The 27710-nt window shown below is 39.7% G+C and overlaps 1 protein-coding gene across 2 annotated transcripts in view; it reads left to right on the top strand.

Moving 5' to 3' along the window:
• The window catches only part of NFYB (nuclear transcription factor Y subunit beta), a 534217-nt gene that overhangs the window by 203289 nt on the left and 303218 nt on the right, over positions 1 to 27710 (top strand). For both annotated transcript variants that reach the window (XM_044087836.1, XM_044087835.1), the window contains exon 3: positions 212 to 345. In XM_044087836.1, coding sequence (XP_043943771.1) covers positions 212 to 345 — 134 coding nt within the window. The remainder of the gene's footprint in view (positions 1 to 211; positions 346 to 27710) is intronic.

The raw sequence follows: 27710 nt of genomic DNA on the forward strand, positions 1-27710 counted from the left end.
AAATTTGAAAATAGACTGAAGATTTTAGCTAGTGGCACTTCATCTGTGTGTTTTCCATAATTGTGTGTTGCTCATAATAACTTTTGGAGGGAGGGAGATGGTGATAAAACTGAATGTGTTGTAAAGGAAGAATATGTACTATGCAAGTGTTTCCTTAATGATTTCTTTCACAGCTTTGTCACAGTAATAATTTACAAATCTTGAATTTTAGGAGATGGAGATGAAAGTATGAATGAGCATGACGAGTCAAATGAATCTAAAGAAAGCTTCAGAGAGCAAGATATTTACCTTCCAATTGCCAATGTGGCGAGGATAATGAAGAATGCCATACCAACAACAGGAAAAGTAATTTTCTCTACTAAATACAAAAATAGATTGATCAGAGAGTCCAGTCAGAAGAGGAAAACTGTTACTAAATATATCAATGAATTAAAATAAGAAGTACAAGGAAAACCAACTGATGGGTAAAATGTCTGTAACCTTGAATGATGGTGCATTTGAAAAGCCTTGTTACTGGTATGGGAAGCATTTTATGTGCTAGGAAATTCCAGTAGGCTGCAACCCAGATATAGCTGGAATAGACCCACCCCTTAATACGCATCTGCCCATTGCTGACATTGATGGTCCTTTCTGCTGTCAGGTGTCCACTGAAGTCGGTCCTTCCTTTCATACAGAGTATGGCTGAAGATACTCTGAAAGCTAGATCTTTTGAAGGTTCTCAGTAGCAGTATATCATAACGTTTGGGTTTACCCACTTTCTGTTCCACTTTTCCCCTGCAGGGACCAGTGTTTATCTTGTGCTTGTGCTGGTACATATGTAAGTAGCACAATGCTCCCATAGAATGTCACCCTCCTGCTTTATGCTCTTTTCATACTCTTTTCAGTACTTTTTTGCCATTTGCTAGTTCCCTCATTCAAATCCATAGACATTCTTTGCTGTGTAATCGTGGGCAGTATCCCATTTTCATTGAAAGCATTTTCTTTAGTTAAACCATGTCTGAAAAAAAGTCAAATTGTTTTATTCATATCAGTATTAACTATACTTTGGTAGACTTCTTAAGTTATTACGCAAGAGTGCCTGTTTAACCATGAACTCACACTGCATTTTCTATTTTATTTTATGCATACTAAAGAGAGTTAAATGAAACTACCAAAGAACAACACTAGAATTTAATTTAAAATTTTAAAGGTATTTAAAGATTCTTAAACACCCTCCAGGGGACACTGTCAAGAAAAGATGAGGGCCATTAGGGTAATAGACATTAAGGAAAGTACAGGTAGAATAGAGGAAAACAACAGAGTCATCAGTGAGTGCTGGTAAAAACGGAGACATCTACAAGCTTTATGGAGAAGGGTGTACACTTCTGGTCTTTGAAGTATCCTTGAAACCATCAAAGTACTAGCGCTCTGATCTATTAAGAAAACATTGCATCTTCATTTGTACCTTTGTGAATACCTCTGAAGATCCAATTGCTTCATTTTATTGTAGTGTTATCCAAAAAAAAAAAACAAATTTGGCAAATAGAATTATCTCTTGCCTCCTAAGACTGTTTCTGCAGTAGCTTCAAAAATAGGGGTCACAAAGCAGTCATTAAGGTACCTTGACCATAGTGTTTCCTTTTTGATACCTACATCAGAGTAACTAAAAGTCCCATTGTTTAAAAAAAATTAGACTCCTGTTCAGGAATGTATAATGTACGGGAACTAAACCCATCAGAGAGGTCTGATATTTCTTCTGTAACATCTTCCAAGATCAGGGATCATAAGCCGGTCATTACACTACGTCAGATCTCTGGCTTCATGGCGTAAAGGGATGAAACCACAACTACAATCCAGATAACCCAATATCAAATTAGTTGCTAAGAAGCTGGACAAGCCAGGGATCGGTGGGAGTGAGTTGCTGAAGCCAGGTCACTTGTCTTGTGGGAAGAAGGGGTTTGAGTCATTGCAGTACAGGCACCTACTGGAGAGGAATTGTCATTGCAGTACTGGCACGTACTGGAGAAGAAGATGCATGTAGCAGATGGGTCAAGTTGTGTTGTTAGCTGATGTTCTTCATGTTTCACTGCTGCAGTCATCACCTTTGGGTTATCTGCCCGCAGGTATCCCTCAGCCAGGCTGAATACCAGAGTCTTGGATTCCTGCGTTGGATGCTGTCTCTTCTTCCATGATGTCAGGTCGTCAGGGGTATAAAACATGCTGCTGATGCCATTACATCAGTCTTTCTTGCCGTGCTGTGCCCGAAGCAGAAGCAGTTCGCAAGTGCCAGTCGGCCGACTCCTGAAATTTTCATTTTCGAGTTTCAGAACAGAAGTCTTCAAAAAAAGATAAGTACCCCGTTGGGGATCTTTTTTCTTGCTCCAACCGATGTCAGTAAAAGTTAACAATTGTCTTACCTGTGGAAAGCAAATACCTCGTAAAGATTTTCATTCGTAATGCATCCCCTGCTTAGGCCCAGACCACGACATCCCTCGCTTTCGGTTTTGTGCCTTGTTCAACCCCCGAACTATTCGTTGGGCTATATTTGCAACAAATTTTTTGGTACTCTGTATCCGTACTCCGAAATGGCTTCGGTAAGCCATCCGACTACCAATCTTCTGAAAAAACGTAAGGATAAAGACAGAGATAGACTGCATAGGTCCAAAACTGCCAATGATGCTTTCGTTAAGCTAGTCACCAGTCCACTGGTACTCAGGCGCTTTTACAGCCCCTGATACCTGCTACTTCAGATTTGCAGGCCTCTACTGAGACCCATTTGGAGTCCAGTATGCCGCAAGATGCTTCTTCGACTATGGAACCTGTGGATGTCTCTACCTTGGATGGGTCCAGAGCTGCTTTGCAGGCACCGGCTTCTGAGGGTGTTTTCAGGCCTACAGACTTGCATTTTAAACCGACATCATCTTCTTCATCCAGGCCTAAAACTCGCACCATGCCTAGAAAATCGATGTCCAAACCAAATGGTCAGGCCCATATGCCTAAATAACATGCTTAGAATGGCTGAAGACCTCATTACCTTGATTAGGGGAAGCCAGCGTTAACCCCCTCTAAGAGACCTAGAACTGATTTTCCTTCTGATTCTTCTGATCAGGAATCTGATATTTCTGTTTCTTCTGATTAGCAGGATTTGCCCTTATCTACCTATGAGGATTCTGATGCAGAGGATTCCATTCCCTCTGCTTCCCCTCCAGAAGACTTTTCTTTTGGTGAAACCTTGCACACTCTTAGGGAGCATCTCCGCTGGGAAAGCCAGGATTACTCTGACTCTAAAAAGAGGCTTAGGGAATGCTTACTCCTTCCTCAACACAGGCCTTTAGCTATCCCTCCTGTTCTGGACATTGCAGATGATGCTCTCTTGGAATCTAGCCTTTCCCCAGACACTTTACCTCCGGCTCCCAGAAAACCTGACGGGTATTACAGAGTATCTGACTCTCACAAGTTCCTCTTCAAGAATTCTACTGCGGATCCCTAGACCATTTCCCAAGGACCAAAGGGCATTAAGGCTACTGCTGCCAAAAATCCTACCCTTTCTGATAAGATTCTGAAGCTTTGGACAGATGGGGTAAGAAGGTATATACTTCTGCTACTTTGGCCATTATGGCTTTAAATTGCCAGTTTCATATGTTAAAGTACTAGCAGCATATTATGGGACTACTTAAACAGAAAATTATGTTGATTCCTGACTGTGCTGAACACAAAGAATTACAGGATTTAATGCATTCTGCAGAACAAATTGGTAAACATACTTTGCAATGTGGTTTTGACTCTTTAGAAGCATCTTGCAGGGTTGCTGTCACTGGGTCTGTACTTAGAAGGCATGCTTGGCTTAAGGAGCAAAACTTGCCAGATCATTTTAAAGCTAAATTACTGGATGCTCCCTTAAACCAAGACTGCCTGTTTGGCAACAAAGCAGAAGAAGTCCTCAAAAAGATGGAGGAAAAAGCTAAATCTATGCAAACTGTTTTCCTGCAAGTACACCCTCCCAGATTTAGTAGGCATTGGCCTTCAAAGAATTGGTCCTTTCCAGTCTCTTCCAGGCCTTCTCAGTCCAAACCCAGGAACACAAGACCACATAGGCTACTGTCTCAGGCTACGCACAGGCCTAAGCAGTTGAGGGCTCCCACTTCCAAAGCAGGGAGTAGTAAGGCACCCCCCTACGGAAAAATGGCACAATGACTTAACCTTAACCCTTCCAAGCCCTGCTCAACTGCCTGCTCCTTTAGGAGGAAAGCTCGCCCTGCATGCAAAAAACTGGAAACTTATTACCCAGGACAAATGGGTTTTGAGTATAGTTTCCCAAGGATACAGATTCCACTTCCACACCCTACCAACCCCAAACGGTTGGCCAGACCTACCCCCAAATCAGTGGGCAGAGGCCCAACACCAGGTTCTCTCTCTTCTAAGTATCAGGGCTATTCAGCCTGTCCCAGCAGAAGAAAGGGGACAAGGTTTTTATTCAAGACTTTTCCTGGTACCCAGAAAAGACAGCTCCTGGCATCCTATCCTGGACCTCTCTAGTCTAAACACCTTTTTGGTAATCCCAAAATTCAAAATGCTAACACTTCAACGAACTGCTTCCTATGCTAGGCAAAGATGCCATGTTGGCAACCTTAGACTTAAAGGAAGCTTACCTTCACATTCCAATAAGGGAATCATGCAGGATATGCCTACGAGTTTTCTGCACTTCCCTTTGGCTTATCTACTGCACCCTGGGTATTCACAAAGTGTCTAGCTCCAGCTATTGCATTTTGCAGGCAGAGAAAAATTCAAATATACCCATACTTGGATGATTGTCTGATTCAGGCAGAAAGCCAAGACTTGCTATTAAAACATCTGGCATTCGTAAAGAAACTTCTTACCTCTCTAGGGTATACCATAAATGAAAAGAAATCTCACCTAGTACCCTGCCAACAGATTGTATTCCTGGGAGCAAGCTTGAACACAACTTCCCAGATGGCTTTCCTCACTTCAGAGAAACAAGTTTATTTGACAACCTACTTCAAACTATTGGCCACAAAGACCCAGCTATCCGCAAGGAAAATTCTGCAAGCCCTGGGGTTCATGGCCTCTTGCATTTTACTAATCCCATATGCAAGACTGCATATGAGGAAACTACAATGACATCTAAAAAGCCTATGGTGTCAGCATTCTCAGGACTTGGAATTAATGATTCCTATCATTCCTTGTATAAAGACAGAGTTCCTTTGGTGGGCAGAGGCCTGCTACCACAACAAGGGGCTCCCTCTCACTCTACCCCCTGCCGCCCAAACCCTAACAACAGATGCATCAGACTATGCATGGGGGGGCTCACTTGGCAGGGCAGTGCATTCAGGGCAAATGGAACCCGAGACAGATGCACCTGCATATCAACCAAAAAGAAGTGTTAGCTGTACACAATTTCCTGACAGCCTTCAAAGACCGCATTCTTCCAGGACAATTATTGGTAAAGACAGACAACACCACAGTTATGTGATACATAAACAAGCAGGGGGGACCCCACTCATGCCCTCTCTGCAGACTAGCCATGGCACTGTGGAACACAGCCTTGAGCTACCAAGTGCACCTGCAAGCTCAATTCCTGCCAAGCAAGCTAAATTCACTGGCAGACATCCTGAGCAGAAATCTCATGGACCCACACGAATGGAAACTGGAACCAAAAATATTCAAACTCTTGAGGAACAAATGGGGGGGATTCCAGAGGTAGACCTGTTTGCCTCCACTCAGAACTACCAATTGGACAAATTCTGCACAAGGACTTCCCACAGTTGAGCCTGGAAAGTGGATGCCCTATCCTTTACCTGGGAAAGCCTCTCAGTTTATGCCTTTCCCCCTCTGCCTCTCCTCTCAAAGTTCTGCAAAAGATCAAACAGGACAAGCCAAGGACAATACTGATTGCACCAGACTGGCCATGCCAGCACTGGTTACCCCCTCTTGTGCAGTATGACACTACTGGAACCATGGCACCTGCCTCAGACCCCTTCCCTGCTGTCCCAGCAGGCGGGCCAGATTCTGCACTCTCAGCTTCAAACCCTGAACTTTGTAGCCTGGCTAATTCCTTAAGCTCTCCAATAGCATCCCTCAGTAAGCAGGTTCTAGATGTCATTCTGCAGGCAAGGAGGCCTAGTACTAGAAAATCGTATGCTGAAAAGTGGAAAATATACTGTTCCTGGAGCCAGACTCAGGGGATGGGCGCAACTGTGCCCAGCTTACCTCATATTCTTCACTACTTAACAGAAATGCTCCCCAAGGGCCTATCCTTCTCATAGGTTCATAGGTTGATACTAGGCTATCTGCCCTAGGGCATTTATAAGCCTAGCCAGAGTGTGTTTGGCTTTCGCCACCCTTTTAGATTAGTTGACTGTGCCTCTGTATAGTAGGTCACAGAAGGTAGCCCTTTTAAGGTTAGTTTACTGTACCTCTTGTCAAGCAGGGACACAGAAGAGATCCCAGGGGTAAACTTACGATCTCCCATCCACTCGTCAAGATTTCTCTTGAAGAGGGTCAGTGAGGGGCTCTGCCTAACATGGATTGGGATTTTGTTCCAGAGTGAGGGGAGCCTCTGGGATATGAATCTGTCCCTCCAGCATGTCCTATTTATTTCTGTGCTGAGGTTCAAGTCCCTGGAGTGTGTAGCTCTAAGGGATTTGGATTTCCTGAGGTGAAGCATGTCAGTTAATTCTGGGTTGGACATGGCTTTATACATCAGACACAGATCGCCTCTGAGTAGGCGGTACACAACTGAGTAGAGCTGGAGTTTCTTTAGCCGAGCTGCATAGGGCATCTGTTTCAGCCCCTTGATCCTCTTGGTGAGGTACTTTTGGGGTCTTTCCAGTTGCTGCAGGTGTCGGGTAAGGTACATCCCAAATGGGGCATTGTATTCAATTATGGGCCTGATAAGTGATGAGTAGAGGGCCACAATAACCTCTCTTGATCTAGATGTGAATCCTTTCATGATAAGGTGGGCTATATAGAAGGTCTTTCTAACCACTTTGGCAACGTGATTGTCAAAGGAGAGATTGCTATCTACTTGGGTCCCCAAGTCCCCAATTACTTCTTCCGTACTTAATAGATTACCACCTATGTGGCAATTTGTGGGCACTTTGTTTTTCCCAAAGGGGATGACTATGCCCTTTTTGGCATTTAGCTTTAGGCCATGGCTCTGGCACCAGTTATCCATCTCTGTGAGACCCTTTTGGAGGATGCTTGTGTCAGCTGGAGAGTCGATTACGCACCCAGTTTGCAGTCATCTGTGAACTTGGTCAGCCATAGTCCACCCATGTTTGCCTGTACCTCTGAGAAATATATACCGAACAAGAGAGGTCCCAGGACTGAGCCTTGTGGGACGCCACTTGTAACTGGTTTAGAGTCTGACATGGCACCTGCTATTCTGACCATGTGGGTTCTATCCCTGAGCCAGTTTGCAACCCATCTTGTGACATAGGGGTTGATATTTAAGCTGGTGAGCTTATTTATGATGCCCGAGTGGGGTATTGTGTCAAAGGCTTTTGCGAGGTACAGGTAGGCTGTGTGGACTACCTTCCCTTCATCTATTGCTTTGGTAACTGTTTCAAAGAAGTCGACCAGGTTCAATAGGCAAGATCTGCCCTTAACAAAGCCGAATTGGGTAGGATCCAGTGTCTGGAGGTTCCCAATGTCTTTGTTTATGATTTCCACGATACGCTCCATAGCTTTGCAGACCAGGCTAGTCAGGCTTATAGGGCGATAGTTTCCGGGGTCTGTTGTGGCACCACCTTTGTGGAGTGGGACCACTGTTGCTGTACGCCATTCCTTGGGTACATATCCTGTAGTAAGGCTGAGATTGAACAGTGACTTTGTATGAGGGTTTAGTTCTTCTTGGAGCTCGTGTAAGATGCAGCCCGGGACACCGTCTGGTCCCATTGGTGCTGTGTTTTTTGCTTTGGAGAGGGTAGCTCTCACCTGTGCATCTGTGATCTCAGGAAGGCTACACTCTGTTGGGATAGACATTTGCTCTTTTGGGGGGGGAAGGGGGGAGAAGTTTGCACTGAACCTTTCTACCAGGATGTTGGCAATGTCTGTGGGTTCAGTGTATTTTTTGTCATTTTGCACTAACTCAGAGCATATCTGGGAGTTGCCTCCCAGGTTTCTGACTCGTCAATTAAAATTCATGCCTCTGCCATTTCAGCACATTATAATACTGAGCCACCCCTCTTTTATCACCCCCTGCTAAAGCAATTCCTTAGAGGGGCCAAAAATTTAAGACCCCCTAGGAGAGCCCCTACTCCAGCCTGGGACCTTAACTTTGTATTGGAAAAGCTCACTCTCCCTCCCTTTGAGCCAGCTGCAACTGCAAAGTTGAAATTCCTTTCCTGGAAAACAGTCTTCCTTCTAGCCACCACTTCAGCAAGAAGAGTGTCTGAATTACAGAACCTTATGGCAGTGGAACCCTTCATTATCTTCCACGCAGACAGGACTTCCCTCAGGACCAGTCCTTCCTTCATGTCCAAGGTGGTGTCTCATGTGGTCCTAAATCAGTCCATTCATTTGCCTACTTTTTTCCCTAATCCACAAAACACTGGAGAACGAATACTGCACTCTCTGGATGTGTACAGGTAACTTAGATTTTATTTGGACAGGACTAAGCCTCTCGGAAAATCTGAACAACTGCTAGTTGGCTTTGCTGCAGGGGCAGAGGGGAAGGCCATTTCAAAGCAAACCATTTCTAAATGGATAGTCCATTGCATTTATTTCTGCTACAAGTACCATGGAACACCTACCCCACAGGGGATAAGATCACATTCCACCAGGGCTGCATCTACCTCTACAGCCTTTCTCAGAGGAGTCCCTACCAAGGACATCCTAGAAGCTGCTACCTGGAGCTCTGTACATACCTTCACCAAACATTACCACATGCCTATTTTTTCTAAATCAGAGCTGGTTTTGCCACTGCAGTTTTGCAGGGCTTAATAGCTGGCCATAATGCTCTCTAACTTCCTCCTCCCTTCCTTAGCTTTGGGAATAAACCCAAATGTGATGACTGCAGCAGTGAAACACGAAAAACAGAATTCAGTTGTGTACCCTTACTATAAATGTAGATGTTCAAGTGTATTCACTGTTGCAGTCCTGTTTACCCTCCCTCCAGCCCCCTAACTTCTCTTGGCTCTACCTTTCCTTCTGGTTTGGTGTATTTAAGCTTTCTGGTGTATTTGCTTTTTGATGGAGGTGTACCATAACATATAATTGCTTCCCATTGTGGGGGCACCTGACATCTGGTGCAAGAAAAACTGATGTAATAACGTTGGCTGCATGTTTTATACCCCTGACGACCTGACGTCATGGAAGAAGAGACAGCATCCGATGCTTGAATCCAAGACCCTGGTATTCAGGCCGGCTGAGGGCTACCTGCCAGCAGATAACCCAAATGTAATGACTGCAACAGTAAATACACTCGAACATCTACATTTATGGTAAGTGTACACAACTGTACTTTCTAAGCTGTGTTTGCATCATAGCTTTCACGGAATATGTGCAGGAACATGCACACCCCCAGAGGAAGGCATTGCAGCCCTCGCATCTGCAAGTACACATGACAGCTGCTGAGAGGAGGGATTAGTGTTATAAATAAGAAAACCTCTCGTGGCTGTATGGATGGTGGTCTCTCACCTCACAGGGGAATAGTGGGCTTATTGATTGTGGGTGGGAATGCTAATAGCTAACAGGATATAGGAGGTAAAAAGGTTAAAAAAATGTCACCAATCACAATGCTTCATTTGCATAAACACACAGTCACTGGTACCTCCATTTGAGAAAAAGTAACACTGTAAATGCAGGAAGTTCTAGAATGAGTATGAATTAAAATGTCAGAGGAGATTTTCTCATCTTGAAGGGTAACTTTTGTTTTCCTACAAACTTTCCTCTTTAAGTTTTTTCATTGTATCTTTGTTTTTTGAGCTGTTTTAATGCCTCAAAATCACCCAAAGGCTTTTTTTTACAATTTTAATGCATTTCCCTTAAAATGGTGGATGATGGGGTCTGCCTTGGTAATGTGATCTTGTTCATTCTTCTTCCCAGAATACATTTCAAGTCCTCTTTGTATGAGTCATGCTAGACATAAGAGTGTTGTTGTTTTCTTATGCCATTAAAATAGAATGGGAGGACTGTGAAGTACTGTCATCTAAACACACCTTTTATAACAGAGCGACTTCTATATTTCCCTGACTGATCCTCATTTATGTGTCTATCAGAGCTTGTTTTATGCTATAAGTGACTGTTAGTTACTTCTAACAAAAAGAAGTAGGTAAATAGCAGGCTTCTGTAGATGGATTATTTTGTAGTTTTAAAACAATTGTCAGATGTTTCCCCACACTCTCACGCTGAGGTATGAAAACTAACTGCAGTAAGTGATCGTTGCTGTATATTTACAGGTGAGAAGTAGTAGGACTCCAAACTAAGTTACTTCCCAGTGCCTTCAGTGTGAAGTTTTTTTCTGTTTCATGAATGATGCAGAATTAAAATGTGTTTTACTAGTTCCTTAATTATTTCTGTCATGTTCACCCCCCCCTTTTTTCTGTTTCATATTTATTTATACTTTAGTAACTGGGAAAGTGAACTGGACCAAGGGCCCTTTTCAGCGATAACTCAGGCTACATTAGCAAAGATAACAAGTAGTAAATGTACTTAGCAGGCAAGTAAACTCAGCGAACTTTTAGTTGATCTCAGACCTTTTGGTCGCTCAGTGGCATTAAAGTTAATGCACACTAACAATAAGAATAATAATGATTGTTTGATGGATCGTTTTAAACGTAAAAGTTCTTTTTGTCCACAAATACCAACTAATGTTGAATGTTATATTAATCTATGTGAGAATGATTTCTATGCATATTTTTCTAAACAAGGACCTAGATGCATGTACTTTAATTTAAGCCAAGAAGAGAGAAGCTCTTTGAGTAACCTAACTTCTAATAATGACATAGTAATAAAACCTGCTGATAAGGGGGGAGGGATAGTGGTAATGGATGATGTAGATTATGACCATGCAATGTTGACTTTGCTATGTGATATTAATACTTATGTAGAGATAGGTTTTGGATCACTCATGAAAATCATTAACAAAGTATATGATGATATTTATGATCTATTGATGTGCAGGCAGGTCACCAAGAAGCTATATGATTTTTTTCTGGTTGAATTTCCCACAATACCATGTATTAAGGGTCTTCCCAAAAAACATAAAGATGTTTTTCCCCTCCCCATGAGACCTATTGTAGCAGGTGAGGGCTGGGTGACTGAAAGGATATCACAATATCTAGAGAGCATACTAGGACCTATTGTTCGTAATATTCCGAGCATCTTAAAAGATAGCTACCAGCTAATCCATGATACATCAACCATCAGGGATAAATTTAAAGATACTTCTTACTTAATGGTAACTTTAGATGTAAGGAATTTATTTACAGCAATCCCCAATGACTACGGCATAGAAGCAGTTAGGAGTATGCTATCAATAACAGAAGGGGTAACGAATGAACAAGAGTTATTGGTATGTACTTTATTGGATACCATCCTCAACAATAATGTGTTTATATATCGTGATAAACTTTATGCACAAAAGTGGGGGGTAGCAATGGGCACCCCCTGTGCCAACTCTTACGCGAATCTAGTGGTACATTATTGGGAGAGGGAGTTTTTATTTAGTAGCACATATTACCAACAAGTGCTACTATATAAAAGATTTGTTGATGACATACTACTATTTTGGAAAGGAACTGAGATGGATCTCTTAGAGTTTATCAGTTTCTTGGAGTCGACTACTGATTTTTTGAGATTTACCTCAGAAATCTCTGCAAGAGAAGTATGTTTCTTGGATGTTAAAATAACCAGGATGATGGATGGTGGTCTCTCCACGAGTCTATACAGAAAACCTTGTTGGAGGAATACACTTTTATGTTATAGTAGCATGCACCCTAGACATGTCTTTCCTAATGTGGTAAAAGGACAGTTTGTCAGAATATATAGGTTATGTAAAGAGAATTCTGACTTACAGAGACAGCCTGATGATCTACACACCCTGTTTTTAGACAGGGGGTATAATGATTCTATGATAAATAAAGTTAGATGCTCCATTATGGTAATATAAATGAGAATACTAAAATCACCATGAATCATGCAAATAATAGATCAAGAGGGAGTTATGATATTATAACCCCGTTTATTACGAGATACACTAATGACAACAGGAAAGTGGTGGACATAATAAGCAAACATTGGAGTGTACTCACCATAGATGCTAAAACATTGAATATAGTGGGACATAAACCAAGATTCAACTATAGAAATAGTAAGAATTTAAAAAGGGTATTATGTAAGGAACACACAAAAGATAGAATCAATAGATTAAGTATAAATAAAATGGGTACTTTTTGCTGTATGAGATGTAACATGTGTAGATATATAACATTCGAACAACATTTTGTTCACCCTACCATGATGTTTGAGTTTAAACCTAAGTTCTATGCTACATGCGATAGTAAGAATCTAATTTACTTAGCTACATGCACAAAATGTACAGGGTTTTATGTGGGCATGACAGCGAGGAGGTTAAAAGACAGAATATATAATCATATATACGATATCAGGAAAATTAACAACCAGAACGCGTTGGCCAGACATGTTAGTTTAAATGTAGGTCATACTTTTAGGTTCAGGGTGTTACAGATGATATTGCAGAATAAACGAGGGGCAGTAACCTGAATCACTTAGAATCAGTTGAGCTTGAATGGATCTTTAGAATGAGAGCACATGTAGAACCAGGGCTCAACCAGTCTATTAGCATTAAACCAATACTGGATGCACGTATTTAGATGTATTTTTGGGTTCAACTATATATATATATATATATATATATATATATATATATATATATATTTCTATATTGTATTTTTATACTACATACTATATATATTATTAATATTCTCTCCATTAATGTTTTAAGAGGTAATGAATTATAAGCACTGGACATGCTTAAGGACCCAAATTTATACCCTGGGTGTAGATGTACGTTAGTACACGCATTTTAGTAAATAGTGTTTTGATATATTTTATATATTTTTACATCGGATAGTGTAATATGATGTTGCAAATTGTGTTTTGTTTAAATTATTAATTTTTAGTCAATTATTATTACTTTATACTACTTATCACATTGTATTTTTTGTATTCAGGATACACATACACACATTTCATTATATATGATTCACTTTATATCTGGCTTTCAACCAGGAGCTGGTTGCCTTAAATATTGCTTGCTCAATCAATCAATTATTGAATTCAATTATTGTATCCATTATTCAATTATTTGGTTGTGCAGTTAGTACTTAAGAACTGTTTGAAAATGTGTTTGTGAAATCTGAAGAAGCATGCCCGTGTAGCATGTGAAAGCGCTTATTTTATCTCATTTTGTTTTACTTCAACATTAAATACTGGTTTTATAACATCGTGGTGGTTGTGTCCAGTTTTGGTTTTGATACTCTCACGCTGAGGTATGAAAACTAACTGCAGTAAGTGATCGTTGCTGTATATTTACAGGTGAGAAGTAGTAGGACTCCAAGTTTTTTTCTGTTTCATGAATGATGCAGAATTAAAATGTGTTTTACTAGTTCCTTAATTATTTCTGTCGTGTTCACCCCCCCCCCTTTTTTCTGTTTCATATTTATTTATACTTTAATAACCGGGAAAGTGAACTGGACCAAGGGCCCTTTTCAGCGATAACTCAGGCTACATTAGCAAAGATAACAAGTAGTAAATGTACTTAGCAATATAAAGAAAAAAAAATACTGACATAAAGACAATGACAAAGAGTGCATATGCAACACATAGCCAGTGTGCGACAGTGAATAAATAAAACATTAAGCAACATTTACAAGAATGTATACATTAATGATGCTTGTCTACTATGTTGTTTATTATAAATAATGGATTGTATGCACCTATATTGCACACGTGTGTGTGTGTGTGTGTGTGTGTGTGTGTGTGTGTGTGTGTGTGTGTGTGTGTGTGTGTGTGTGTGTGCGCGTAATCTGTAAACCGCTGCAAAAATTGAGTCACTTTATTAAGGCCATCTAAATTGTGTATAACAGTAAATAAAGACACCACATCCATAGTAACAAAAACCACATCCTCATTCAAACTATTAAAGACATATTCATGCAAGTCTCTAAGAAAATGTTCGGTGTCCCTTAATACGTGTTAATTTATTAATACCGGTCTCATATGTTTCTATATATATATATATATATATATATATATATATATATATATATATATATATATATATATATATAGAGAGAGAGAGATAGTCTCAGTGCACCAATTTCTAACTAGAGCGTCTTCTGTGTGGAGACATGCGTGAATGGGCGTGCCTTTGTTGAAGGTTGTGCGTCAGGGCTGGCAACTCTGCACGTAAAAATCCACTGCCAATCATTAGCGGACCGGAGTTCCTCTGTGGCGACCCCTAACCGGGAAAAGCCGAAAGACACAACAACAACCAGGTCCTATCTAATAACACTGTTGGTCCGCCTTTATCCGCGGGTGTGATAACGATATTAGTATTGTTCTCCAACCCCCTAACCACATTGCCTTTACTAGGATGCTAATAGGAATATTTATTTAGTTGGAACTAAACCATGTGGTCATTGCAACTGGTGTGTATATATTGACAGCAGTTGCAAATTTGAACATCCCGACCAAGGTAGATGTTATAATTTCACAATAGCAGCTACATGTGAAACCTCACATATTGTTTATTTAGCTTACTGCGTTGTATGCAAAAAGTTCAGAGAACGCATAAGAGAACATATCTACCATATGAATAAAGGCAATGTGGTTAGTGCATTGGTGAAGCATGTTTTGAGTACTGACTCTAGTCATGGCTTTAAATTTTTAGTAATTGCTAGGGTTTATGAATGTGAGGCAGGGTGATATACATGCTAAGACCAAGGATTTGGAATCCTCATGGATAGTGAGGTTTAGGGCTGATGTAGGATATGGGCTTAATGAATCAGTTCCATTAGTACCTAAATTAAAGAGGAGATCCCTAAGAAGGTAGTTACTAGTATTAAAGTACAGTTTTAATATGTATTATTTATGTTTTTAAATTAACTTTATATGTCTTTTATATGTGTTGTGTCTTTAAATTTGTGGTTTTAAATTTGAATTTGTATCATGTGACATTTGATGTATAAATAGGGGTGTGTTTGTTAGTGCTTTTGTAATACATTAAAGTAAATTCAGCTGTATATTAAATTCAGCAGACAGGCACTGGGTGGCAGTGAAGAGTTACCGAATAGCTGGGTAACTACAGCAGAGCTAGTAAGGGAGATGGCTAGAAAGGTGCTTGGTGTGACATTTGGAAAGAGGAAGGAGGACAAGGAGACCTGGTAGTGGAATGAAGAAGTACAGGAGAGTATACAGAGAAAGAGGTTGGCGAAGAAGAAGTGGGATTGTCAGAGAGATGAAGAAAGTAGAAAAGAGTATAAGGAGATGAGGTGCATGGCAAAGAGACAGATGGCGAAGGCTAAGGATATAGCGTATGAGGAGTTGTATGAAAGGTTGGACACTAAGAAGGGAGAAAAGGACCTGTACCGATTGGCTAGACAGAGGGACCGAGATAGTAAAGATGTGCAGCAGGTAAGGGTGATAAAGGATAATGAGGAAAACGTACTCACACGCATGGAGAGTGTGTTGAGCAGATGGAAAGAGTACTTTGAGGGGTTGATGAATGAAGAGAATGAGAGGGAGAGAAGGTTGGATGATGTGCGGATAGTGAATTATGAAGTGCAGTGGATTAGCAAGGAGGAAGTAAGGATAGCTATGAAGAGGATGAAGAATGGAAAGGCTGTTCGTCCAGATGACATACCTGTGGAAGCATGGAGGTGTTTAGGTGAAATGGCAGTGGAGTTTTTAACTAGATTGTTTAATGAAATCTTGGAAAGTGAAAGGATGCCTGAGGAATGCAGAAAAAGTGTTTTGGTACCGATTTTTAAGAATAAGGGTGATGTGCAGAGCTGTAGTAACTACAGAGGGATTAACTTGATCAGTCAGAGCATGAAGTTATGGGAAAGAGTAGCGGAAGCTAGGTTAAGAAGGGAGGTGATGATTAGTGATCAGCAGTATGGTTTCATGCCAGAAAAGAGCACTACAGATGCGATGTTTACTCTGAGAGTGTCGATGGAGAAGTACAGAGAAGGTCAGAAGGAGTTGTATTGTGTCTTTGTGGACTTAGAGAAAGCATATGACAGGGTGCCTAGAGAGGAGTTGTGGTATTGTATGAGGAAGTCCGGAGTGTCAGAGAAGTATGTAAGAGTGGTACAGGATATGTATGAGGGCAGTATGACAGTGGTGAGGTCTGCGGTGGGAGTGACGTATGCATTTAAGGTGGAGGTGGGATTACATCAAGGATCAGCTCTGAGCCCTTTCTTATTTGCAATGGTGATGGACAGGTTGACAGACGAGATCAGACAGGAGTCCCTGTGGACTATGATGTTTGCAGATGACATTGTGATTTGTAGTGAGAGTAGGGAACAGGTGGAGGAGACCCTGGAGAGGTGGAGACATGCTCTAGAGAGAAGAGGAATGAAGGTCAGCAGGACTAAGACAGAATGTATGTGTGTGAATGAGAGGGAGGCTAGAGGAATGGTGAGGATGCAGGGAGTAGAGATGGCGAAGGTGGATGAGTTTAAATACTTGGGATCAACAGTTCAGAGTAATGGTGAGTGTGGAACAGAGGTGAAGAAGAGAGTTCAGGCTGGATGGAGTGGGTGGAGAAGAGTGTCAGGAGTGATTTGTGACAGACTAGTACAAGTAAGAGTGAAAGGGAAGGTCTACAAGTGGGTAGTGAGACCAGCTATGTTATATGGGTTGGAGACAGTGGCATTGACAAAAAGGCAGGAGTCAGAGCTTGACGTGGCAGAGTTGAAGATGTTAAGATTTGCACTGGGTGTGACGAGGATGGACAGGATTAGGAATAAATATACTAAAGGGTCAGCCTAGGTTGGAAGGTTTGGAGACAAAGCCAGAGAGGCAAGATTACGTTGGTTTGGACATGTGCTGAGGAGGGATGCAGAGTATATTGGGAAAAAGATGCTAAGGATGAAGCTGCCAGGTAACAGGAAAAGAAGAAGGCCTAAGATAAGGTTTATGGGTGTGGTGAGAGAGGACATGCAGGTGGTTGGTGTGACAGAGCAAGATGCAGAGGACAGGAAGAGGACAGGAAGAAATGGAAACAGTTGAACCGCTGTGGCGACCCCTAATGGGAGCAGCCGAAAGAAGAAGATTATGGTTGCCATCAATGGAAACGTTTCCTTTTGGACTACAAAATTCTTATGCACTCTAACAATGTAAGCACTGACTCAAAGTTAGTGGGAATTTCTTACCATTTATCAGCATGAACCAGATGTGCATCCCCCTCTGAGAGGATGTCACAAAAGAAGCATAAAAGACCTTTTTATGAACATTGTCGATGTACCTAGTTGATTGTCTCTCTTTCTGCAGTTCTGCCCTGTGTGTGTGTGTGTGTGTGTGTGTGTGTGTGGGGGGCTTGAAAATGATAAATGTGTTCATGCTTTATAACAAAAAATATTTTCTGATTTTCCTCTAAATATCACATAAATCGTTGATACTATTTTAATTTGTCTTAACATATAAATGACCATTTTTTAAAGCATAGCATTTCAATACTGTGTTGCTGCTTATGTAAATTTGTCAGAAGAGGTGACAGCTGCCTTTAAACCCCTAACTGATCTAATTGTTTTGCTATAAAAGGTGAGTGTTAAGTTCTTCTCCTCTCTGCAATAAAAATGGTGGAAAACAGTTCCACAGCTTTCTGTAATTTTTTATATCGCCTACGGAGTTCCTGACATTAGCAGGATTAATTGCCCATCTAAGATTGACAGCAGAGCCTGACAGGGTAAACTGCAGATTTAACTGGTGTCTATGATATGTCATGTAGGTGGAGATGAATTCCTCTGCAAAGTATGTGAGAAGTTAAGCTTAAAAAAACAATAGGTGGGCTTTCCCTTCCTTTGTTTCTAGTGCAAGGAAATACAAGTTTTAAGAAGTACAGGCAGGTTTCTGGTACCTACAAAATACTGGAACCATATTGTAGGGAGAAAAGAAACCTAATGATCGAGTTAAACTGAAGGAGAGGGTGGAGTTTTCCTTTAAGCTTCTGTGGTACCGATGAAGATAAGCATGCAAAGTTTCCAGAGGTGTTTTTTGCTGTGATACAGTATACAGAATCACAGCCATATGCAGTGGAAGAAGATTGAGCCACCTTTATGCTGGTAGCTTTCAAAGTTCACATTAATATTCTTATTTTTATTAATACTGTTATTTTTATTATTGTAAATAATTGCCTGTCCTAATGATGTACATGGATAAAGCCCTGATTGTGCCCCAGATGACTAGTGTTTGGCTAGCAATACTGCAACGGAAAGACTAGATGGAGGAAGGATGGTAGTGACTAGCTGACACCAACTTGCCCATCATAGGGGGAGGGTGGCATTTCAGCTCTGTGCATTGGTAGCACCTGTAAGACTGCAAATGTATTGCCTACAGCTGTGAGCATGGCATACATGTGCTGCAGTCAGTGTACTGCTCTGCTAGGAGGCATAGCATGTGTGGTAACAGGCTTCCTGTCAAAGTGTCGGCCTTATAACACTGAGTGCTAACGAACCACAAAAAAAAGACTCGAAAATACAAAAGAGCCAGTATGGAACATTGCACTTCTCTTTTAAACTTGTGTTTTGCTGGGAGCAAGCCCCCTGCACCCCACTGAACTTATATGTATGCCAACTCCGAGATTTCCATACCTTGGAGAAAAGGGAATATTATGAAAAATGGTGCTATCATGGACTTTATATATGCAAGTTTATTTTTTGGCTATTCATTTTCTGTATTTCAGGACTTGCTGTAATGGGTTCCGACATTTCAAATGGTTACCACGGTAACATGCATGCACTTCCTGGTAGCAGCCATTTGTAGCACACGAGTCATGGAGGTTTGCAGCATAAATAAAAAAAAAAATTGCTACCCTCCTAGTAGATGCCAGCACCACTGGTGATACCTGACTCTCATCTTCCAAGAGAACAACTGAGTTAATTCTTGCACCTGGAATAAATGAATGGATTCACTAGGTATCCGAGTAGAAGGTTTGATGGCTGCTGTGGGGGTTGGAGCTCAAAAATCATTTTAAAAATAAAATATTTTTCAAATAATTTCTCTTTTTTGGGGGGATAGGCAAACAGCTGACCCACCAGTTTCTCTCATTTTTTTGCATTAACGCAAATGTCTTCATTAAGTTTTAAGAAGCATCCACTACAGCCACCAGCATCTCTCAAATTGCATGGTAACTCTTTGGAAATTGAAGCTTTAGATCCAGAAGTTTGAGCTGTATTTGCCAATGTGTGCAGCTGCAGACAAGCCAGAAAAAAGTTAATTCTGCAGAATTCCTACATATCCAAGGGAGGACGCCAAGTTACATAACATTTTTAATCACAATGATGAGGGAGACAGGATGTTTTATTTCCGTTTGTTAACAATGGTAAAGCACTGAGCCAAGTACAGTTATCATATTCATATTTGTGAAGATAATATACGTATAAGAATATAATACAATAAAATACAGATGTAACTAAAATGAAATCTTACATGCAAAGAAAATATATGTAGGTGTTATATTTATGTGTGTGTGTGCGTGTGTGTGTGTGTGTGTGTGTGTGTGTATATATATATATATATATATATATATATATATATATATATATATATGTAAAAGCTGTATTTGAAGCAAGCTTTTTAGTTGCTTCTGTAATACACCAGGAATGAATTCCAAAAGCTGACGCCACTGAGCTAGGAAAGTAAACAACAACTGCTGATGTTCAGAAGATTAAAAATCAGATTTATTCATGGCAAAGTTAATTTCTGAAGAAGTCCCTATGGAAGAAAATGCTTAAATTTGTCATAAGTAAATTTGGTTTTAATCTTTTGAACATCAGCTGGGATCCCAAAATGATAAGTTCTACAAGACTTGAGTATTACAATAATATACCCTGCTGAACATATTTACATTATGTGCAGTGGGAAAAGAGTAAAAGTAAAGATGTAACAGATGAAGAAGTAAGATGCTAAGAATGAATTTTAAATAATATTGTATGCTAAATAAAAATCTTTCATTTATTTGATATATGTTTTTACAAGGAACCAAGGAGTTCAGTAAACTGTATATGCTTATTTGAGAGAGCTAAAGAACAAAGCTAAGGGCTGTGAGTTTAGTGAGTTGCATGATTCCTAGATCAGAGATAAAATTGTCTAGTGTATGGACCTTAAGCATTGGGATTACCTTTTAAAACTGTATAATATCTGTGACAAGAAAATATTCCTTTAATTGATGATTTCATCTGTGAAAATATTAACTGGTCTATTATGCATGCCAGAAAATGTGTTGGCATTATTTTGTACCATGGATTATGCCAGCTTGTCTCTGATATACAAGTGGAAAAAAGTCTACTAGATATTATAGCTACAAATATTCATAATATAATCAATAATATACTAGTGACTCCACTACCTGGAACATCTGCTTTATAATTAATTCATATTTGAAATAGTAACTACTCCATACCAAAGACAAAAACAGTAGCTATTAAATCATCAGTTGATAGCACTGACAGACAGAACTTAAATTTTTAAATACATACATACCAAATGGGGCGTTATACTCTATAATGGGTCTAATGAGGAATGAGTACAGTAGGACAGTGACCTCCTTTTTTCTGGATGAAAAGCCCTTAGTGATGAGGTGTGCCACATAAAAGGATTTCCTGACTGTTGTGGCAATGTGGTTAGCGAAGGTGAGACCACTGTCCTCCTGTGTCCCTAAGTCTCTCATCACACTTTCAATGTTTAGTGTACTGTCACCTATGTGGTAATTCATGGGTACATGTTTTTTTCCAAAGGCGATAACTATACATTTCTTGGCATTAAGCTTGACCCCATGGCTCTGGCACCAATGAGGGGCTGACCACTGGTGTGGAGCATCTATCTCCCATGTTGGTAGTAACCAGGTCTAGGATATTGAAGCCCCTGGTGGGACAATGGATTAGTTGATCCAGGGCGTTGGAATTTATGAAATCCAAGAACCGTTGGGAAAAGGTGTTGGTACCCGAGTAGTTTTCCCAGTTAATGGCAGGGTAGTTGAAATCACCCAGTATTAGGGTGTTTGATTGTATCTTAATATTTTCCAGTATGTTTAGAAAGGTGTAGTGAGAATCTTGGGGCATGGTGGGGAATCTGTAGCAAGCTACAATTTGGATTGCAGTCTTACCTAGTGTTAGTTGCACCTGGAGAATTTCAGATGCATTGTGTTGGGCAACTAGCCTGAAGGTGTGAATATCCTTGATGAATATGGACACTCCTCCACCTTTAGTGTTTCAGCCTTGGTTTTGTGGCCGAAAAGTGTAGTAAGAGTTGTAGTCTGGTATTGCAGGGTTGCTCTCTGGAGCCTTGAACCAGGTCTCAGTTACTGCACAGATATCATTCTCCATTTTTAGGAGTGCCTCGAGAGAGAGTGCATTTTGAGGTTTAGACTTCTAGCATTGAAGAGCATTACCTTCAGATTTTGCATGCTTGTATCTGTTACGGTGGTGGTTTTGTCCTTTGAACCTTGCCTAAAAAGGCACTATAGGGGTGGCAAGAGCTTTAGCCAGTAACCTGAATCCCAGGGGTGACAGGTGCAGAGCATCTCTGACAAAGCATCGTAGTTTGTTGATCATGTCTTCCCAGGCAGACAGATACTGGACTCCCTTTTAATGACACCAGAAGCGGTTAGACAATTAGTACACATATTCTGTTAGTAAATCTGAATATGTGTACTAATTGTTGGCCAATAACTCTAATCAGGAATCCCAAGATGATAGCAAAGTAATATAATACATACAGATATACATACACTTGTACTGATAATATATATTGAAATGGACTTGTTTTGGGTTACAGCATTCTAACTGGGGAATATTATTCTATTATAATTCAAGACATTCTAATTTAAACATTAAATAAGATTAAAAAAAGACATCAAATGGACCTGATAATATTCTGACTATACTGTTGTCAAATGTTAAAAATATTCTTGGACCAATACTATACAGTATTTTCCATAAACTACTTAAATCTGGAATTATCCCTAGGGCTTGGAAAAAAATCAAACATCACAACAGTATATTAAAAAGGTAATAAAAATGACGTGCAGAATTATAGACCAATTAGCCCTAACAACATTCTAGACACATCCTTTGAAAGATGCATCATTAAGATCATGGATATCAATCAGCATGTTTACTGTAAAGGAAAAGATCAGTCCTTACTAAGCTAGTGGATTTGTATGATCAGATATCAATGACATTAAATCTAGGTTTAACATCCGGTGTGATCTACGTAGATTTGTCAGACTTTTGACTTCTTACCACACTCACTGATATGCAAAGGACTGAGTAATGCCAAAGTTAATTTATAGTTAATTGGGTAGATTGCATTGTGTCTTACAGGAAGATCCCAGGCAGTCATAGTCCAAATGCCTTGCACTTACCATTGGGGTTCCTCAGGGATTGGTTCTTAGAACTCTGCTGTTTAATATTGTAATGCTACAATACCAAGGAATGAAAGCTACTAACTTAGCAAGTATGTAGATGACTGTACAATTGGCTTCCTTATCTCACCTGAAAAAGATTGTGAGAATGTTAACATCTATATGCAAGATATCAGGAAGTGGGCTAATACAACAGGGATAAAATTCAGCAATGACAAATGCAGTGTAGTCTACTTTGGAGAATCAAATATTAAGAAGTCATTATTCCTGTCATCAAATATATTAAGTGAGGTCACCCAATATAAGGATCTGAGCTGTCTGTTGTCCACAGACTTCTCATTTAGTAAATAATCAGATAATGTATTCTGTGGGCCATGAAACAAATGGGTGTTATAATTAAAACTTTTACTACAATAATTAAAACTTTTACTATAAGAGTTAGGAATCGCCTGACTAATCTATACAAGATATATATCAGGACGATACTTGAATATGATAACAACTTTTGTTTCTATACTGATGGACAACTCAAAAGCCTAAAGACAGTCAAAAGTAAAATTTAGATACAACAGACTTAAACTGTATGGAAATATGCATATACCTTACGCTGCACATATTACAGTATCATAAAAAAATTGGTATTAGCTTATAGAGCATTTTACAGTGCATAATTACAAGCAATTATAGATATGGAAAGCTCAGCCATAACAGCTTAAAGTGTTCTACAGATACCGACAAATGAAGCTTAGAATTTTAGTTTTGCAGAGCAAATTACTGGAAAATATCCTAAGATCAAAGAACTTTGCTGTATTTAAGAAGAAGCTTGATACTTGGGTTGGGGATTTGGCCTGCGATCTATGTGATTCACTGTTCCCCAACAGCCTGAAGACCTGAATACTGTAGGTGTACTTATGAACTTTTTAAAAGATGGTCAGGTAAGGGAAAAATTACTGAGCAAATCAGATCTGACTGATACTAATGCTGAAGACAGATTATTATACAGAAGGCAACAGAGAAAGCAATATGGTTATCAAATAAAGAAATATGAGTAAAAGGTTTGTGTACTAGTGATTACAGGCACAAGAAAAGAAAGTGTACAGTGTTTAACAAAATATCAAATTATGTGGTGGCAAGAATAATTTTGTAAGTTATGTGGTGACTAATCATTTTATAAGAAGCTGAGCAAGTTTACATATCAAAATTTGCATTTGACTAAAAATGAGAAAAAAAGATAAAATGACTGTCTACATTTTGGAAATAGGGAGTCAGAGTGTGTTGTGTAGCATAGTGCTGACATATTAGCTGGGCAGAAGCAGTCACTGTTAATGACAAATCTGTTAGGGGCAAGATATAGTATTTAGTCTATATTTCAAGCACTGAATTTGCAAAGTGTGTAAATCAGCTTGTATTTTATCATTTTTAGGGCACAAAGTAAGGTATGCGGATCCGATAGTGCTGAAACATTTGTAGAAATAACAGTTATTGTGGTTTTGCAAAATGCAGGGAAGTAACTGAACTTATTGGGTCATTTGATATGTGAAATGTTTGGCAAGGTTAAGCATATTTGATGTGTACAGGCACACAACTGTTCACATGTTTGAACTGATAGCCTCTTTCACTATTCTAGCAAAGATTTTTATTGCTAGTAACTTCCAGAGAGTTCCTGTTAATGCTAAAAGAAATGCTGAAGCTGAAATCATTGCAGCATATTCACTGAGAGTTAGAAAACACATGATACAGAAGAGATTAGTTGCAAGACAGCAGTATTAAATGATAGTGATGATATTTTGCAAACATATTCAGATTTTTTTACTGCTTGGGATTGTTTGCGTGGTGAGTGCAATGCCGAAATAATATCTGGTGCAGTATTAATATTTATCCTCACAGAAAAGAATGGAGGAGAACAAGACTCCAAGAAATTAGAGTTATTAATTAGAATTATTGTTAGGTTTAGATAGAGCCTACTAAATTGGATAAATATGTGATTACATCTATGAAGCAAAATAAGCTTAGAATCTGCATACATCTCTCACACAAGATCAGTAAAATGAATAAACTGAGTTTGCCACTGCAGCAGGCTGATAACATGCCTCATACATAGATGGGTGATTCTGTTGTGGCCATTTCTAGTTCCTCTGACCATTCGACCTTTTTCTTAGCACCATCGGGTGTAGACCTTACAGCCACCATGGACTGAGAGTTAGACACTTCTCTGCAGCCATTGAGAGTACCCTCGGTGGACATTGTCAGTGCTGAGAAGAGTCAAGGGAATTTCCTTTTCCATAGCCAGACTGTTATGCCCATCCATGTGAAGGTATTTCCTGACAAAAGTGGGTCTACTTCTTCAGAAATTCCTGTTGAACAGAAGCAAAAACTCAAGACATATGTACTCTCCTAGTCACGTTGGACAGCAGTGATTTATTGGGCTTAGCTCAGGGTTTAGTTCAGGCTGTTGACCCTTCAAGTTCAGCTGTTTCTGTTAAAGGAAGAAGGGAGTCATCATTTTCTGAAGAGGTTCAAGTTTTTGAACCACCACATATGATTGTGAAGGGAAAGATTCTATTTTGTCTCCTCAGGTTTCTGATTCTGAAAAGATAGAAGCATCTGACAGTCCCTGTGAAGGAATCTGTTCTTTCAGCATTGGAGGAAGTTTTTTTGTCACAGCCTGTAATTTTTCTCACAGCTAGCCTACTTCCCCAAGACAGTAGATAGATTGTATAAAGTTCCTCAGTCTTATAAGTGTTTATATGCTAATCCCAGATCAGACCCATCAGTTATATCTCTTGTGAATCCAGCTACTGCTAAGCATCCTGTTAATACCAATCCGTCCCCTTCTGGCAAGGATGGATTTGGGGAAACAAGCATATTTTCCTGCAGCATATATTTTTAGAATTCTCAACTGTCAGGCTCATATGCTATAGTTTATACTTGACCCTTTTGACATCATGATGAATATATCTGTTTTCTCTTCGGAAATACTTATTTGTGTAACCTAATTTCTTCTGTATTTCAAGTGGCTACCCAGTGTTTGAAATGTGCTTATAATTCTTCTCATGCCACTTCCAGGGCTGCTACCAGTGGAACTTTCATGAGGAAGTTTGCTTTGTTGCTTACTCAAAACCTTCCAGAAGATGTCAAAGCTGAAATTATGAATTCTTCCTTGGATAGAGTTAATTTTGGACCATCAGTTGCAGAGGTCCTTTTAAAGTTTGACGAGAAAGAGGTAACTGGTTCTAGGAGTTTCTCAGATTTTTCAGCCTTCCTTCTGCAAGTTTGTCAAGGGGTTTAATGCTACCCCTTCAACTTTTTTCAAAAAGCAAAATGAACAAAGCACAGCAAACTGTGTGGGTAAGCAAATGTTTAAAAAGCAATGGCAGGCAGCTTCCAAAAAAGGAAAGAAAAGAGGGACCTCCCAGAACAAAGGACAATTTAATAAGTCTGAGTGACTATGTACATGACTCCCCTCCCTCTTCCCACCCTGGCAAACCTTTAATTTTTCCACAAGATCTGAGCCTCCATTTCCCTCTTTGGGAACCGATAGTTTCAGACAGATGAATTCTAAACGTAATCCAGTAAGGATAAAGATGGCAGTGGGAGTCTTTCCATCCTTTCAAGATTCCCCTCACTTGCCAGACCAAAATCTTGTCTTCCCTCCTGTAATTCAGCATCTGCTGTCTCAAGGGGTTAAAGTTGACCCTCTTCCTCCTCGTTTGGGAGAAGGGCTTGTTCAAGAATGCAAAGGGTTCACATTTTCCTTATTTAGACAACTTGTTTATCTTTATACTGTCTCTCACTTGAGTGAGGGATCTCCTACACACACTGGGGTTCAAGGAGTACAAACAAAAGTTTTGTATCTCCTTCTCACAGAATTGTTTTTCTAGCATGTCTAATGTATACCTGAATTCAAAGAGCTGTTCTTTCACAGATAAAGTAGATCGGTATCTGGATCTATTCCAGAGTTATTTCCACTCAGGCTACTGTCTCAGCCAGGGAATTTTTCATGATTTTGGGTCTCTTGGCTTCTTTGATTCCCACGATTTCTCAAGACTCCACAAAAGAAGAATCCAATGGTATGTAAAATTTGTATGGTCCCCATCATCAACATTCCCTGATATTCTAGATTCTAGCTGTGTTTTTGAAAAGGGAGATTTTTTTTTTTTGGTGGAGAGAGCCACATTTATCCAGATCTCCCATTTGGGGATAAAAGTGCAGTGTCCATGGAACATCCGCCTGCGTTTTTGTTGCCAGGATGAGGATCTATGTTTTTTCGTTATAACATTCACCTTTTCAAGGCTTTAGCCTAATTTCTTTCTTTTTTATTAAATTATCATTTATGACATAGGCAATCATACATTTATGTAAATGAAACCAAACCTTTTTGACATATTTTTAGTTGCAAACATTGTACATCACTTATAATCTAACCAGTCATTGTCAGCCAAACATTATATAGCTCCTTCAAATCCTGCCTTCTTTTAAACCTCATTCCTCCTCCAAAACATTACTCTGCATGTATTGCTCCCATAATGAACCATTTTTTTCTATGTAATTTGCTCCTTCCCTTTTTCCAGTTGTTATCTCTGTTACTATGTTCCCTACCTGTAGTACAGTTAGTTAAGGCTTTGATTTCTGTTTTCTAGTCAGTGCTTTTTTGACAGCCACCATAATTAGATTCAGCAAGGCCTTAGGCAATTCTGATTCTGTCTCATAGCTCAAAAATCATTTCCTTAGTTATACCAGTTACCCGTTATTTCTGACAAGAGTAGTCTGCAGGGAATTTTTTAAATCTGCCAACTTATTACACTCCCAAAAATATGTTCCCAATTACCTCTTTCTTCCCCATCACACCTCCACTTTTGCTATCTACCTAAGGAAAAATTCCTTGGAGTCTACCTGTATAAAAATACATATTAAAACACTTCAGAGCAAAGATCCTAAATCTTATAGACTTTCTTGCATATTTGGGGCTCATACATATATTCCCCCATTGTTTCTTTGTCAATTGCATATCCAGTCTCTCTTCCCAATCTTTTGTAACCTTCTCTGATTGATTATTATAGTTATGCAATATTATATATTCTGTACTAATTATCCA

The sequence above is a fragment of the Protopterus annectens genome, chromosome 11.part0 (assembly GCF_019279795.1).
Source record: "Protopterus annectens isolate FY-2018-M chromosome 11.part0, PAN1.0, whole genome shotgun sequence".
Lineage (NCBI taxonomy): Eukaryota > Metazoa > Chordata > Ceratodontiformes > Protopteridae > Protopterus > Protopterus annectens.